The 16,158-nt window shown below is 38.4% G+C and overlaps 1 protein-coding gene across 1 annotated transcript in view; it reads right to left on the minus strand.

The window, feature by feature from the left end:
• Positions 1-16,158, minus strand: part of SPTBN5 (spectrin beta, non-erythrocytic 5) — a 105,512-nt gene that overhangs the window by 48,601 nt on the left and 40,753 nt on the right. Inside the window, exons 31-37 of the mRNA XM_027458500.3 lie at positions 15,377-15,509; positions 14,413-14,558; positions 13,346-13,460; positions 11,208-11,318; positions 9,874-10,053; positions 6,052-6,255; positions 4,712-4,861 (exon numbers count right to left, since the gene is read on the minus strand). Of these exons, the coding sequence (XP_027314301.1) occupies positions 4,712-4,861; positions 6,052-6,255; positions 9,874-10,053; positions 11,208-11,318; positions 13,346-13,460; positions 14,413-14,558; positions 15,377-15,509 (1,039 nt within the window). The remainder of the gene's footprint in view (positions 1-4,711; positions 4,862-6,051; positions 6,256-9,873; positions 10,054-11,207; positions 11,319-13,345; positions 13,461-14,412; positions 14,559-15,376; positions 15,510-16,158) is intronic.

Genomic DNA, 16,158 nt, shown 5'->3' on the forward strand with positions numbered 1-16,158 from the left:
CATGAAAAAAAAAGGAAAGCAGCTAACCTGAGCAATGCATCTGCTGCTGTGAAAAGATTAGAAAGGCACAGAACGCACAGGACACTGCCTCTGCTCAAAGCAAAAATGATTTTTTTCTTCCTTCTCTTTTTCAGCTGTTGCTTGTCTGCACTCCGAATGGCAAGATCTCAGTTTGCAGGTCCTAGGAGAGTTTCCTACAACAGTTCCATGCAATGGCACAACTGAATTAATAACAAAAATAAATAAAAAAAGATAGATGTTTGCCTAATTTTCTCCACATGTGCTCTATTTTCTTTAGCATAGAACAATCCTAGACTAAATTCTGCAGAAATCCTTCGAAGGTTTAAGTAACTTGGATGTAATATAAGATGCTGGCATGAAGTCAAACCTGTCACACTGGCACAGACAGCGAATGAGAGAGCAGTTCTCAGTAGCAGTTTTTAAACACTCCTCTGTTGCCTTCTTTCTTCCCCTGTTCCTTGCTGCTGGGAGAGACTTGGTCTAAGGCACATGAAGTTCTGGGAAAACAGGATCCAGTAATTACGGGATGACAGGAGCTGCTCTATACGCACATTTTGCAGATGTACAACAGCAAAATGCATGTGACTTGACATGAGTGTTGCCTTGAACGTAGCAGTCAGAAGAAACACAAGGGGTGGAGAGATTGCTAACATTTCTTTGCCTGATGGGAATTCTTTTTGAATGCATGTTTGCTGCTGTCCATTCTCAAAGCAGCAAATGACAAAATTCCCACTGGGGAAGTGGTTTGGGAGTTTTCAACTGATGTCTTGGCTGAATACTTTATGAAACCACATTTGAAAGGGCTCCTTTCCTACCCTCCTGCCTATCTCCCTAGGGAGCAAGTCTGCGTCACTATGCAGCCATAATTTAACTCCATATAGTAGTAACAGAGCTCTATCCAAACATAATAGATTCCCCTTCCAATTGTTCTTCAAATGCAGAGAAGTAAAATAAAAAGAGTGAGCTGAGAGACCTCAGTTCACTGTCCAATTGTATTTATTGATCCATGAGGCAGATGGCAGCACCTGCAAAAGACAGCTTTGTAGTTCTTGATATTCCTCCCTCATTCAGATGGGAGTTTGGCAGCTCAGGAATAACCTGTTTGAAGAATTATGACACAGAGGGATGAGAGAATAAAAGAAATACAGGAATTTCAGCTGTAGATGAATCAAAATAGTGTTGGCATTTCGTTTCAGGGCCAGGCTGATGCACTGCATATTAAGGAAGGAGTAGAAGGAGTAGAATCCAGAAGGCAATTCCTTTCTGTTCCTCCACAAATAACAGAAAATGTTCCTCTTCTTGCATTAATGTTCTTTACTGGTTCCATTCCATAAATTTTTCAAAAAGATACAGTTTAATTTGTATGCCAACTTGTAGTCCCTGGCTTTTCATCAGTGTAATTTCCTAACCTTGCATCCCGCTGTATTTATACTCACTGTGGATTGACACTACCCTGGACTTTGAGGTGATCATCAACATTTCCAGGTCTCAAAGCAGTAAAACTGACAAAGTCAGCAAAATGTGATTCAAAATGAGCAGGGAGCAGTGGAATTTGTGAAGTATGGTTTAGATGTGCTTTCACTAATACTCCCCTGTTTGGAGGCAAGCTGATGTTCCTGGGCAGCTGCCTAAAAAACCAAGATGGCAAGAATGGACATGACAGGAATGAGTCATCATGATGGAAGAAAATAATTCCTGAAAGGAAAGCTGTTCACAATATTGGCCTAATTAGTGCATCCAGGAGTAGTGTGTGTTGAAACTCATCCTGAATGCTCACAGCTCATTGAGGATCTCTTCGTTTGCATCTTTGGAGATGAACAAATTCAGTATTTCCTATTCCCACCTAACTGCACTTATACATTTTCTGGGCTAAATCTAAGGACCAAACCATAAAAGTCTCTTCTAGACACTGCGATAGCTTGGTGATAGTAGGGACAGAGTCAGTGAAGGAGACATATCGCTGACTATGATACCCAGATTACCAGTTTAGGAATCCATGGTGTTCTGAAATTTCCCTTGTAAACTTCAGGTAGATACTTGGTCACTAATTTCAATTTCAGAGACATTTGTCTATATGGTATACGCCGCTGTGACTTACTTTTCTGTTTTAGACCAGTAACTCTGTCAGCATGCAACTGTAATTCTTGTCATGCACGTACCTCTCACAAAAGCAATAGTTCTTCAATCAGTTGTAATCTCCAGAGGATTAAATATAAACAGAAATGATAAACAAAAGCATTTATGAGTCTTCTTTCCATAGCTAGCGCATTCTGTCCAACCTCAGCATTCTTTTTTTAATTTTTGTTATTATTTTTTAAATTGGTTGCAGAGAGTAGTGGAAGGAACATAAGGAGCATACAATGATTGTGGCTCCCTTATTCTCTACACCTGCACAGATGAGACCAGTTTGTCATCATGCCTCTCTGTTTATTTTCTTGTCATTCTCCATGACCACAAAATGCTGTCTGTGCAAAGGGATGCTGGGAGGGACAGCCCATCCACACCTTAACTGCTCTACTTTTTGAGCATTTACCCACAATGAGAACAACTGAGTACCCAAATGCTTGGAATTTCTTAGAGAAAATGCTACTAGAGAAAGATTCTGACACCAAAGCTGCCCATTATGTTTCTCAAGGTCACAGTCTTCATTCTCAGGCTTTGCTTTGGCTGAAGAAACTTGTGGTAGAGGCAGACTGTGGCTGATCCCACCATGAGAATTTACCCAGTCTATGATGAAAACCTTTTTTTTTTTTGTGTCAGTCTACCTCACAACATACAGCAACAGTAAATTCACCTGAACAAAAAAGCAATGTGAACTGTAGGTTACCTGTACAGATGATGCTGGGAGCATACTGAAATTGCCAGGTGCAACCCTTTTAATGTAAGTGTAATATAGTCTTTCACAATCAAGACTCTTGACTGAGGGTGAGAAGAAACACTAGCCCATAGCAGTTATCATATGTATTTACCTCTGAGGTATGTACAGCAAAGCAGATGCCATAGTCATAGTGCCTCTGCATGCTGGCTGATCATGTTTCATGGTAAGAGAAAGAATGCAGTTGCCAAAATTTTGTGGAGTTTATTTTTTCCCTGAGGATGCTGCCCATATAGGAGTTTAGCAATGTCGTGTCACCGCTTGGAAGGGAATTGAGAGATATAATACAAATAGTGTCATTTGTTAATTAAGTAACAACTAAACATTTTTACTTGGCAGAACTATGTATTATTTTATTTTAGGAACTTGAAGCTAGGTTAAATTCTCTTGCTTTCACATCCCAGCACAAACTCAGAATGCAGAATGTATTTGCCAAGCATGCCACTTGTAGGGAATCATAAAGATATGCAGTTCCTACAAGCAACAAGAAACAGAAGAAGGCTCCAAGCTCATGCGCCCCAAAGGGTTAAGAATGGGCATGGCACAGTTCAGTGCAATTTTCCAAACGGTTTAGTGTCAGTGGCAAAGCACTGGTGGGAATCAGAGAAAATTCAGCAGAAACAGAAAAACACTATTTCATGCTGCCAAGGGTCTTGGAGAACTAAGAATGATTTGTCTGGAATAAGAAATGATGTTGAGATACAAACTCCTTCAGCTTTGCTTCAACCCTTCAGTTTGGCAACCTTCATCACATCAATATCATTTGTGAGCCAAGTTTCAGCACAGTTACAGCAATCTATCAACTAATGAATTTGCACAGAGTGACTGGAAAGGACACTTGATTTCCGCGCTCCCAGTTTTGTAACAACAAACGTCAGAACTCTAGCTGAAACTATTTAGATAGCTCCCATGAAGCCAGGGAAGTTCAAGAAAGAGGAAAGACACTTGAATATTGATGAGAAATACACTTCACTTCAAGAGCAGCAAAATGATCATACAAAGAATATTTTGCTGGCTTTGCATTAACTATATCAACCCTCTTTTCATGAGAGGCCTTTTCCCACTAGTTCATCTTTCTCTACTACATCAAACAGGAATCTACTATTCCTGTATACAGGAATCTACTATTCTCTACTATTTCTCTTCCTATACAGGAATCTACAAACAGGAATCTACTATTTCTCTACTACATCATGAGGAATCTACTATTCCTCATGGTCAAATTTGTTCGTAGTTGTTCTCCACACTGTTATCAACTCCCTTGCAGACTGAGAAGTCAGTTCCTTCCTGTTCCTGGATTAACTCTGACTGTCAACATCCATTTTGAATTAGTTACGTTTCCCCAGCACTTTCAGCCCGAGAGGAGGTTTCCAGCAACACCTGCAAAGCAATCTTTTTTTGTCCTTTTTCAGACCCTCTTTACAATTCCCCCCTTTTTCTTCTGCAGCCTACAAAACAATCTCCCAGTGATTAAGCAGTTGGTATGCTAAGACCTCTCCAAAGTTGACTAATACTGGACTGTTGTCTCCCTCTTCTGTCTTATATGTTAGCTCTGACGTTTATTTGCAATTAGTTAGCTTTGAGGGAAGGACTATATTTTTGTTTCTATTCCCCACCCCATAAGAAAGGGGGTTCTTGGTAAATTGCTAGTCTCCAGATACCATAATGCAAATAACAACAAACAGTGTCTTGTCTATACATAGACCCAATAATTTTAAGTGGTAGAATTTTAAGTGGCACAGTAATGTCTCTTTTAGTCTGGAAGAGTTTGAAAGCCAAGTTTAACTTCTTGTTTCAAGTTTATAATTCACATACCTCTTGTGAGTTCAGAAGCTTGTCCAGGTGATTCCAATCCTTGTAGAACATTTGTTCTTGATGTACTTTCTCCAGCCACTTCTTCTTCTGTTTCCACTCACTGTATACATTCTCCTTCTCTTCCAACAGAGACTGTAGCTTCTGCTGAATCTGAAAACAATTTTCAAAGAAAGACTCGTGTTGGTCTTTATACCCCATGGACGAGGGTAAAACGGTAGGAAAAGGATCAAGTGGAGTGTTGGATAAACTCCTAAAATTGCACCAAAATTATCAAACAAAGAAAAGTTGAACAAGTTCCAGCACTTGTATTTGGGCAGAGAGATAATCAGAGAGGTGCCTCATCTAGGAACAGAGGAATGATTGTTACAGCATACATAGTAGTACAAGCCAAGAAGAAATAAAGGTAACTGTTTCTCAAGTGTACCTTCTGGAATCAAATCCTACTTCTTCCTTATCTTTAGTCATAATAGTGCAATTATAGCCCTTCAAATTGGGATAGGACAGATAATTAAATAAATTGCATATATAACATATTATTCTATATTCTGCTAATATATATCTCAACCTTAGATTTTTTCAGCTTTCAAACTCTGTATATCCACAGATTTTATATAAATGATTATCTCTGCATTTTGTCTACAGGCAAACTAGATTCCTAGTTACTACAGTTATACGTTGCAGTATTCGATGAATTTTCAGGGTTTGTCAGGTGGAAGAATAATTTGCATGAACTCCACAGTCTGCTGAGGATATTCAAATGATGTTATTGAATTGCTTGGGAGAAATAATCTAGTAGAAATAATATTATGAGAATTTTAGAAGCTGTCTGTAATGAGTAAATGAGCATTTTGATTTCCATTTTTCATGTCTGGGGAGTTAATACACCAACATAAATGCTACTACAGAAAATATTCCAACTGTTTTAACTCTCTGATATGCTTATTTTCATTTTTTGGTTGACAGGTCTTTGTCTAGTCTGTCTGGTATGGATTTAGAACTGTGATATGAAACAGTATTTGTGTGAAAACCCAGTTTGGGAAGTGTGTAGATTTATCTCCACTGCTCAGAGCATACCAAGCTTCTTCAGTAAGCCCAGCTTTGCTGTGATGGGCCCTCGGGAGACGTGAGTACTCATCTACTGGTAAGGTAGAAAATGGAACAGATGTTTCTTTGCCCAACATAATTAACACACTATGGCAAATGTAGGTCATGCATATTAATATATGTGAGTGCATACATGCATTTGTTTGCTTACAGTACTGTATAGTACAGAATGATAGTTACAGTTGTGTTGAGCAGCTGAATGTGTTTGACTTTGAACTCAAAGGAGTTTCAATTACCTCTTTTGATCCTATTTCCTCATCCTGCAAGAGTGACTGTCCTAGCTGTACAACATGGTTATACTTCTCTTCTCGTGCTTCAATCTCTGACAGTAGCTGTTGATGCTGGGTAAGTCTCAGGCTGCTAGTAGATAGGTCCCGAATAGTCTCCTTGGCTCTCATTTCCCTTATTATTTCTGCTGTCCATGAGAAATAGTCCCACACCTGGAATCCAGGAAAATGTTAAAGTTGAGGTTAGATCTCAAGCTTGGGTTATCAGACAGGAAAATCATAGCCTGATCATTATAAGTGAATAAAATGTAATAAAATTACAGAAATGAAAGAAAATATTTAATTAGGACTTATAACACTGCTATGAACTTCAGCAAGGGAGGATAAAATGACTGCAGTAATTTCTATGTACCGTATTAAAAGAAATCATACATGATTTGTAACATCATAATCATACTGCATTGTAACACATCAGTGACAACATTATAACATTTATTGCCCTTCAGTCTATCCTTTCTTAAGCATTTATTGCATTTATTCCTTCACATAGGATTAAACAATATATCACCCTACATCTCTGTGCATTAGCTTTGGCTAATACAAGTCCATTCAAAACTCAGATAGTAAGCATATTCAAAAATAAAAGAGAATTAGAATTTTCAAGTGAAAAACAAAAGGAGCACATTAATAAAGGTGAAAAAAAAAAGACATGTTACATTTCAGAAAAAAAATATTTAAGCATATCAGGTATGCAGATTTAGCTCCTGGCTTGTGGAACTATGACAGATTCACACAGGAACTCAATTCTGGAAGGAAAAAGGATGTAGTGCTAGTTTACATTCAAAATATGATGAACCAATAAACACATTTATGGTATCTTAAAATATCTGAACTATTCAGCTGAAGCAATTATGACCAAGAAAATTCTTTAACAAACCCCTGAGAACTATATTTGGATTGCAACTGACAAAACTTGTGCAAGTGAAAATAATTTGACATTTTTGGTGAGCTTTTTTTCTGTACTTGATTTATAGCACCTTCATCAGCCCACTTTCTTTTGGTATGTCATTTGACTCTGTAACAGGTGCTGTGCCTTTACGCATCACTTCATTAAAAAAAAAAAACAAAACAGGAATGAAAGGAGCTGTATGGTAGATTGTATGGAATGATTTAGTTTAAGTTTCATTCTAATTTGTGTTTGGATTAGTTGTTTTGATTCTTAGGTGGTAAATGGTCTTTCAGTTTCTTAGTGTATTTTAGAAGACTGTTATGGACAGGAAGTGCTGAAGGAAAACTTTCCTTTAGAGCTAAAAATTTCACTTTTGAATAGTTGCTGGCTTTTCCACTGAAGTAAAACACATAACGGAAATGGCTTCTTGCCTATTCCATTTTACCAATGGATTTTATCTCTATCATTAAAATCGGGTACAGCTCAAAGCTGGTAGGGAAGCACCCAGACAGGAAGGAAATAGTTTCAGAAAAGTACCACAAAATTGAACTTGACTAAATTGGGGATTCTGAAAGTTTAGGCTTTAAGCCAAGATCTTTACCTAAAGCCAGGGAACACCAATAGTCCATGACTTCCTAGTGACTACGGTCCTTTTGAAGGGGCCCACATAGTGCACATGTTGGTGTCATTTTGACTTACAGAACTTTAATTCATGCACAGCTCAATGTCACTGAACACGCTGACAGTGCTCTTAGCACAGTGCAAATGTCTAAGGCTCTTTGAGATCTAAGCTAAGCATTTTGAAAAAAAAATCCACACATCTCAGAATACTTAATGCAAATGAACTAGTCAAGAGCCAACAAGACATTATTGGACTGGCAATGCCAGCAATATTTAAGGATAGACTCAGCATCAGTCCACAGGAAACTCTTAAGCAGAGAGTGACTGACACTGCAAATCCTAACACAGATCTCAGAAGAGAAGCCTTAGACCATTCAGAAACACTTTAAGTCTACATCTGAATTCTGATTCCTTGACAGAGTTTCTTGTAAGATTTGATACCCTCCTGCTGTTACTGTATGCTGTCAGTAAGGACCAGCTTTGCTCTTTAATCAGAGCAAGATCATACTTGATGGGATGTAAGGAGGTACAGTAGATGATTATGCAGAACTCTTACTTCATGGAAAAACTTGATTTATGATCTGCTTTTTAATCTACGTACAACTTCATAAAGAAAAAGCCCCATGGACTGTGTGTGAAATATATCAATAAAAAAATATCAATGACAAAAACTGGCCAGCTGTCCCTAACATTATCAAAGCTTGTGGACCTCTTGGCATAGCTGGAAGAGGAAAGGGAGCAAAGATGCCTCTATGTGCTCAATTATTTGGGGGACTGTTCTACAGTGAAGCTGCACTAACCTACCCTTTATTGCTGCTGTGACTCTTAGAGCCATTAGAAATGGCTACATGATCCTGCCTGGTCACATCTAGACAGAAGGATGAGACCATCAAATTTGCCAAATTAGCTATTCATTTCTTCAGGAATTATTGCTGGGAAATCTGAAAATTGAGAGCATCAGGAGTATTTCTTGCCAGCAGACTGACAACAAGAAGACAGGGAGTTATCTGAGGCATAGCTCTAGGCACATCACTGGAAGTGTAGTCACCTAGTTTTGTCATTTTGTAGCCTTCTCTGTTAAACACTGATGGATTTGTGTATTTTTTTTTTTTTTAAAGTATACTCACTGATATAGGGTTAACAATGCATGATGAAAGGACACACTTTGCCAGAGTAAGAAATAGGTTATAGGTTTGCCATTCAGATAGGATTCATCACAGATTTCAGGCAAAATTCAAATTAAAAGTGTTTGTATTTTGTGTGGTTCCAGCAATAACAGAGTACCCCTACCAACAGGATATTTTGTATTGGAAGTCAATGACTAGGTTTATGACATCAATCATGAAAGAAATCAATACCAAAGTGAACTCTGAGTAACTCTATTTTAATGAATAAATCCATTCAGGTCCACCTCCTGATCAGGATGCTCCCAGAATGCATATTAGTAGAAGTTTGCCTTGTTCTTACTGTCTTCCCTAGGTCACTGTCAGAAAGAGGGTGATGGACAAATAAGCCTTTCAACTACATCAGTAGAGCTATTGTAATTTTTCTTAAGTCTTATATTTATTCATTTTATCTCTTCCTTGACAGTTCTGCACAAGATAATGAAGTCCTAATGGTTAAAAAACAAAGAAAAAAATCCTCAAAAAAAAAAAAAGAGTTCCAAAAGTGCATCCTTTATCTCTAATCCTCTAACCACACAATGTATTTGTGGATGAAATAAGACAGGTAATGCTTGTTTTCAACACTTTTAAGAGATTTAAAGTGGATTAACCTTGTGTACAGAAACCTCTTGTGTTAACAAAAGCATCAAGTCCAGTCTCATAGTAGTCTTAATCCCAGCTCACAATCATAAAATGAATTTATGTGAAGTTTTGTCAAAGTGAATTTATCCAGGTTATTCTCTGCTTTCCAGCAAATATGGAAACAGAATGCAAATTGCCAAAGGCAGCTTTAATTGACATCAATGTTACACCTGGAAATGTTCAAGAATATGGGGAAAGCAAAAGTATTCTAGAAATCGACATTAGCAATTCCTTCACCCCCATATGAAGACAGGAACAGAATATCCAGCATTAATATGAAAAAGGATTGGCTTTTTTCCCCATATCATATATGGTATTTAATAAAAGAGGACACCCTTGCTGTTTTGGGAGCTGGCACTGTAATACCTGTACCAATAACTTACTAGTGTACCCATGATTGACACGTTGACGGCAGTCTTCCCCATGTACAAAGGGACAAAAGATACAAGTACTTACTAGTGCTTGAAATTGGTAAAGCTTGTGTGCTTTTTCCAGAAGTTTCTTACGCAGTTCCACTTTAGATTTCAGAGCCTTCCAGTTGGTCACTATTGCCTGCTGCTTTGCCTTCAGGTCCGCTACCTGCTTCTTTGAGCAACGGGTCAGCACATGATCTGCAGAATGGATCAGCTCCTGCAGCTATACAGAGAGAAGAAAGAAGAGGGTAAGAAAGAGAGTTATAAAGATTCAGCCAATACTAGGAAAATTGTGATAAGGGCTTTGTTAATTATACATTAAATTACAATTCAAGCCACATTCTCTGACCTAAATTTTCTCATGTTGAACAGAAGTATCCCTAGCTTCAGTTCTGTGGAATAACAGTGACATCCAGTGTTTGCTATGGCTCATCACAACTGTGATTTTTCAATTAGACAGATACATTTACTCTTTTTTTTTTTTTTTCTTAAATCATAGTTAATATATGAGCAATGCAGATAATAGGTACCTATACCATGTTTTCCCAAGTGACAGTATAGATTAACTGTAACTACATTCTGTTAATGCTCATCTCATGCTCTTTTACCTTTAAAAGAAAGAAGCAGCTGGTGGTATCAATTTTAGCATTATCTGCAGTATGGCCAAGAGATGCGGCCAGTGATGCTGGGATAGCTACTTCAGTAATCTCAGTATAACACACGCTGTGTTAACTACAGCATTACACTTGCAAAACAAAGGGATAAAGATAAATTTATACTAATTTCATTGGTATAGTTAAAGCTATGCAAGTCACCTAGATACAAAGAAGCTTTCTAAGCAACATGAGCTGAAATTTTTCATAAATTTGTGTAACAAGCCTTATCCTTCTTTTCTTTCTCACATTCCAATTCCTAACCCACTAAATTTGCTGAAATTTCCAGACGGTTGCGCTATCCTTCTTTCTGTAATCCTCTATAGTCAATTAACACATTCTGTGTTCAATCAGTCTCTCTACTTATTAAACAGATTCTGGATTTTCCCTTGTAATCACCTGGAATGCTTTGAACAAGGTGGTACACATCATAAAGCTTGGCATAATCATACATTTCAAATAGCATCAAAAACATCCTTGTGAATCACTGCAACAGTCAGCACTCGCTATAATTTGTCCCTTATTTGTAAGGTTTAAAATGACCTACTTTATCATTGCCCACAGACTTTGAACATATTAAAAAAGCGAGAGGCTCTGAAAAAGGGCCTTAGGGTTTGCCAGGCTTTTATAGATAAGTTCATAAATGTAAGTACTTGTTATGTTATGATTGTCTTGGAAACCTGGATTTTGGATACACATTAAAGGCCACAAATTTCTTTCTTACCTGCTGTTCATTCCCAAGGAGCTCATGCTCCAGTGCCACATGGTTCCGGAGCTGGGTTTGCACACCTCTCATATCCTTAGCAATACCGTCTGGAATACTTTTGGACTTCTCCTAGCAAGGATTAAAATCAAAGCAAGCTTTGTTAGTTACTACTTATAAGTAAAACACAGAGAGGTCTACTTCAGTTAGTCTGTCTATGCATACTGCACTGATAAGGACTACCCTTCTGGGTTACTTTTACGAGAACTGTAAAAGGAAACCATTAGGGTTCTGTCCTAGCACATCTGTCCTAGTAACTTGCTGGTAGGCATCTCAGTGATTATGCTACTCAGCTTCACTGTGAGAGATGAAGGTTCAAGTCCTTCCTTGGTCAAGCAATACAAGAGAATGTCTTACAGGCTTGGGGTTGTGAATCAATCTTGAATAGCCACTGCAGAGACATATAGTGAATTCTTAAAGTAGCATTTACAGATGGTAGTTTCGGGCCATTCTTTGGGACACAGGTGGTCTATCTGTGAACCATCTTCAGATAAAAATTCAGTTATACTCATCCAGGAAAGATAAGTTAAAAATTGAATACATGCAAAGAAGGATTATTTTAAAGACGAGAGAAACTGCATGATCATCACACAAGAGGAGACTTAAGCATTTCTTTAGCTTAACAAAGGTTCTCGGGGAGGATTTAGTTGTTACACAGACATGCACTGGAAATGCTTCAAGCAAAGAAAAAAAACAACAACAAAAAAATGCATTTCAGCTGGTGGACAACGCTGCCACTAGAATAAAATGGTTGAAAACTTGCTCCAGGTCCATTTAGATGCAAATTAGAAGAACATTTCTAACCACTGGAGAAGTGAATTTCTGTAACAGAATCACAGGCTTGTTTGGGGTACCAACAATGCGTACTGGTAAGGTGCTGTAAAAGGAGATGCATGTTGTAGTTGCCTATTGACAGCACGGCAGTTGGTCACCTAAGAGAGATCTTCCACTACTATATTCCTACAAGAAAAGGCATTCCCCACGAGGCATCTGAGCAGGAAACACAGGAATGGATGGGCATGACTGCATTTTTCTCCCTCTCAGCAATGAAGTTTATTAACAGGGTGTGACACAAGAAGTGCATACTGTTTACCTGGGCCAAATCCAGAATAGGGATAAACCAGGAGTTGGTTTCTGGAGTGTTTCTGAACTGTCACTTGTTACAGCTACAGAATTAACTACTTCATTATTACAGTTAAATACATGCAAGGTTCTGAAAACCTCAGCAGGTATATAGGAGAATACATTATATTTGATTTTCCATTCATAACAGGGAAAGAAAACAGGAATAACATTGTTGAATAGGGTAGCCTTTGCCAGTACAAGCAAGTGGAAAATCTACTGCACTTAACCCAGCAAAGCTCTGTTACCTCATGAACAGTGGAAGCTCTGTTGGATTGCCCCCTCCTACACCCACCCGCATTAGGGAAACCACACCTCTCAGTACAGCAAGGATGTGGTTTCTCTCCAGAAATTCTTTAGGATTCTCAGATAAAACAGAGGTCTGAAGATTTTCATTGGGACTTTGCCAGCCCCCCTCCTCATTTTCATACTTTATTATGAAATTTATTATGTAATTATTACCAGTACTGGCCAGTAGAACAAGAATAAAAGAACTCATTTTTGCCATATCTTTGCATTGTCACATGACTGCCTGACATCCTTCCAAGTTAATGTTGCTGTAAACCAGACCAATGCCTTTGCCACTGGAGAGTTCTTTCTTCAGCACGTAAAGCTACAATGGTGTACAAAGAAGAATGGTGAGGCAGTAAAAAGTTTCTTAGTCAGGCTTGATGACTGAAAACAACATTACAATATGCATTGCAATGAGAGACAACTTCAAGCATTGGTCTTCTTGGCTTCTCCCACAGACCTGCAACTATAGCTGTACTCAATTTCACCAGCGTTTCTCCTAAGGTGACCAGTCAGGTGCTTAAAAATTACCCAAGAATTATTTTTGAGCACTTTGAGTAATCGAATAGTTTTCTTACAGATATTTTTAGAAGGCAGCAGTAAGCATGCTGAGAAACTTAAGAATACTCCGCAAACTAAGCTGAAATGTGTGTTCTTGTTATGAGAGACTTCACCAGATTTTTTACCTCAATATGGGCCAGAGCATCTGTCAGATCTTGGTAACACTTGTGAATCACCTCGGCATCTTTCAGCCGCTCACCTCGTAATCTGGTAATTTCCAACAGCTCCTCCCAGGAGTTCCTAGGAAGGAACAAGGGGAAAAAGAACACATGTAAGACATGAAAGCTCGAAGTAAAGGAGATTCATGGTCTGAAGAAAGACTAAGAACAAGTTCTCCTCTTATTTTTTCAGTCCTGCTATTAAATTCTGTTGAAGTGATTCTGTCATCCTACCTTGTCATGCTACTCTTCCCATGTCCTCCTATCTGCTCCAGGCACTTAAACTGATGCCTACATAAAGGCACTCCTCTTCAATATGCTCTTCAGGTTTTATATGCTACAGCCTTTTGCAGCAATATGGGAGAAGGGGAGAAAGATAGTGGGAAGAAAAACTCCTGAATGAAGCACATGCATGAAGCTCTAAAGATGCATACAACAGCTCCTCAACTACATGAAGCTGCCTCCCTAAAACTGCCACACCAACCTGGACGCCAAATGGATGACTGAATCAGGTTCTCTTTTGATTTCTACTGCCAGGGCTTAATACCATGCTCAGTTCTACAACTGACACAGCAGGATTTGGAGGACTGAATCAGATACAACTACTTGTTCATCTTTTTCCTTTGGGCCAGCTTGGACCAATGCCAAACATAATGGGCTCAGAACATCTTAACAGCTGCAGAGCAGTTATGGGATTCAAGCTCAAAAGTTAACAGCAATAAAGATTCAACTGAACACCCAGCCCTACACTTAGGTGATCCTGTTTCAAAGGGCAAAGGAAGTTCACTCATCCCTTGTTTGTAAAGCATCTCCAATGCAGTTTGCGAGAAGGCAAATCAGCAAACAGATAATGTCTGAATTATAGTAGCTTATTTTTAAATGAGGCATGGCAACCATTCTCTGTCAAGTGAGCAAACTACTTATTTTACAATTAGAGAACTGGGTGGATGTGCTTTTTTCTTATTTCTTCTCACTTCATTCTCAAGAGTGAACTGAAAGGACAAAGCATTATAGAGCTAACACAAGTCTCCTACCTTAGTTCTTTCTGCTTCTGACGGATTTCACGGGACTCAGAATGCCCAGAGTTTAGCAAGCTTTCTGCCAGCTGCTGGCAAGTCACAACTCTTTTCCCAGCTGCTTCCAATTGGTGTTGGAATGTGTTATATTTGGCACAAAGTTGCTTTTGAAGGAAAACAACAACAACAAAGGTATTTTGAGAGTTGTTTTTTCCAAAACATATCCACTCAGCTGTCACAGAAACAAGTAACAAGCTGACCATATTCAGAGACGGAGAAAGTCCAGAGGAAGATATCAATGACTGGATTTTACCAGAGATTTTACCAAAGACCATGAGGAGCTACAGATTGTTAGCAAAACATGAAGTCTGTGATGCAGATAGAAGGCAGAAACATGATTATCAGGGATAGCAATAAACGTTTTTTTTCAATGTACAATGAATTTCAATAAATAATACATTTTTACTTCATGAATGCATAAGCTTATTTAATACTTCAAGTGAATAATGTAGTCCAAGTTTAAGATTTAGGACACAACATATTTTGAAATAAATGTTAAAAATTAAGATAACAAATGGCTATTGACTTCTAACGGGCTAACTTTATACTAGTTTCTGCCATATGAAAAGGCATAGCTGTAGATATCCGTTCATTAGCATTTGTAATGAAAAAATCCTTAATGTACACCACATTTAAATATATGGTTATTAAAAATAGGTTTCTCTTTGGCATTTTACTGTGCAGTTGTTTCATGTAGTTCAGGTCCCACAGTAACAGGATGCAAGTACTAGCAGTGTTGTCTGCCTGTCATAACCAGTCAGTCCTTCCCGCTCATCCTTCAAACTTTTCATTTCCTGTCTCCTAGTAATTTATACTTAATTCTTTCTTTGTCTTTTGAGTTTTCAAGGACAGCCTTAGAATCTTTTTACAGTCTGACTGTATACAGTTTGCTTGTTTTTAGATTGTTGCTCAAAAAACTCACCAAGACATGCTCATAATCATTTCCATAGTCTTCAGAGCTTGCTGCTTGTTTCTGCTGAGTGATCCAGTCCTGCAGATCTCCATATTCCCGTATGAACTCATGCAAGACAAGAGTCTCATCCAGCTTCTTCCCTCTGTTGAGGGAACAAGACGAGGACAAGACAATACAATTAGATGGTGGGAATAAAAAGTGGAGGGCAATGAATAACTCTCTTCCCACTAATCCCCAAAGCATCTCATCAACAAAATTCACTGTCTCTAATAAAAGACGTTTTTTCTCACAAATGGAAAGGATAGTTGTAGGATGACAGCTGTCAGCCAGGTCAGACTCACTGGCTGAGGTTTCCAGAAGAGTTCAGTACCTTGCTGAGCTCTCTCCCTGTTCAGTTTTGTTTGTTTTTAAATGAGAATACCTTTTCTTTTGAACCTGTCTTTCTAAAAATGGTTGTGGTACTTATGAAAATGAGAAGGAAATCTAACTAAAGTTGGTGTACCAGGAAGGCAAGTGCTTTGAAAGACATTCTATGTAATTCAGCTCACATTACATATGCAGCAAAACTGCTGCAACTTGCTGCATATTTATGATTGCCTAGAGTATCTTATAATACAGCCTGACATACTACAGGCCTTACACAGCAAAAAAAATATCTAATTTTTCATCTGTTAACAGTGCCTTTCATTGTGCAAATATTCAAGCAAAGGTGAACCTGGCTTCCCTCTGTTTGAATCACAAATGTTCATCACAAGAGATGAAGCCCGCTCAGAGTATCCATCCCACCAAAG

The sequence above is a fragment of the Anas platyrhynchos genome, chromosome 5 (genome assembly GCF_047663525.1).
Source record: "Anas platyrhynchos isolate ZD024472 breed Pekin duck chromosome 5, IASCAAS_PekinDuck_T2T, whole genome shotgun sequence".
Taxonomy (NCBI): Eukaryota; Metazoa; Chordata; class Aves; order Anseriformes; family Anatidae; genus Anas; species Anas platyrhynchos.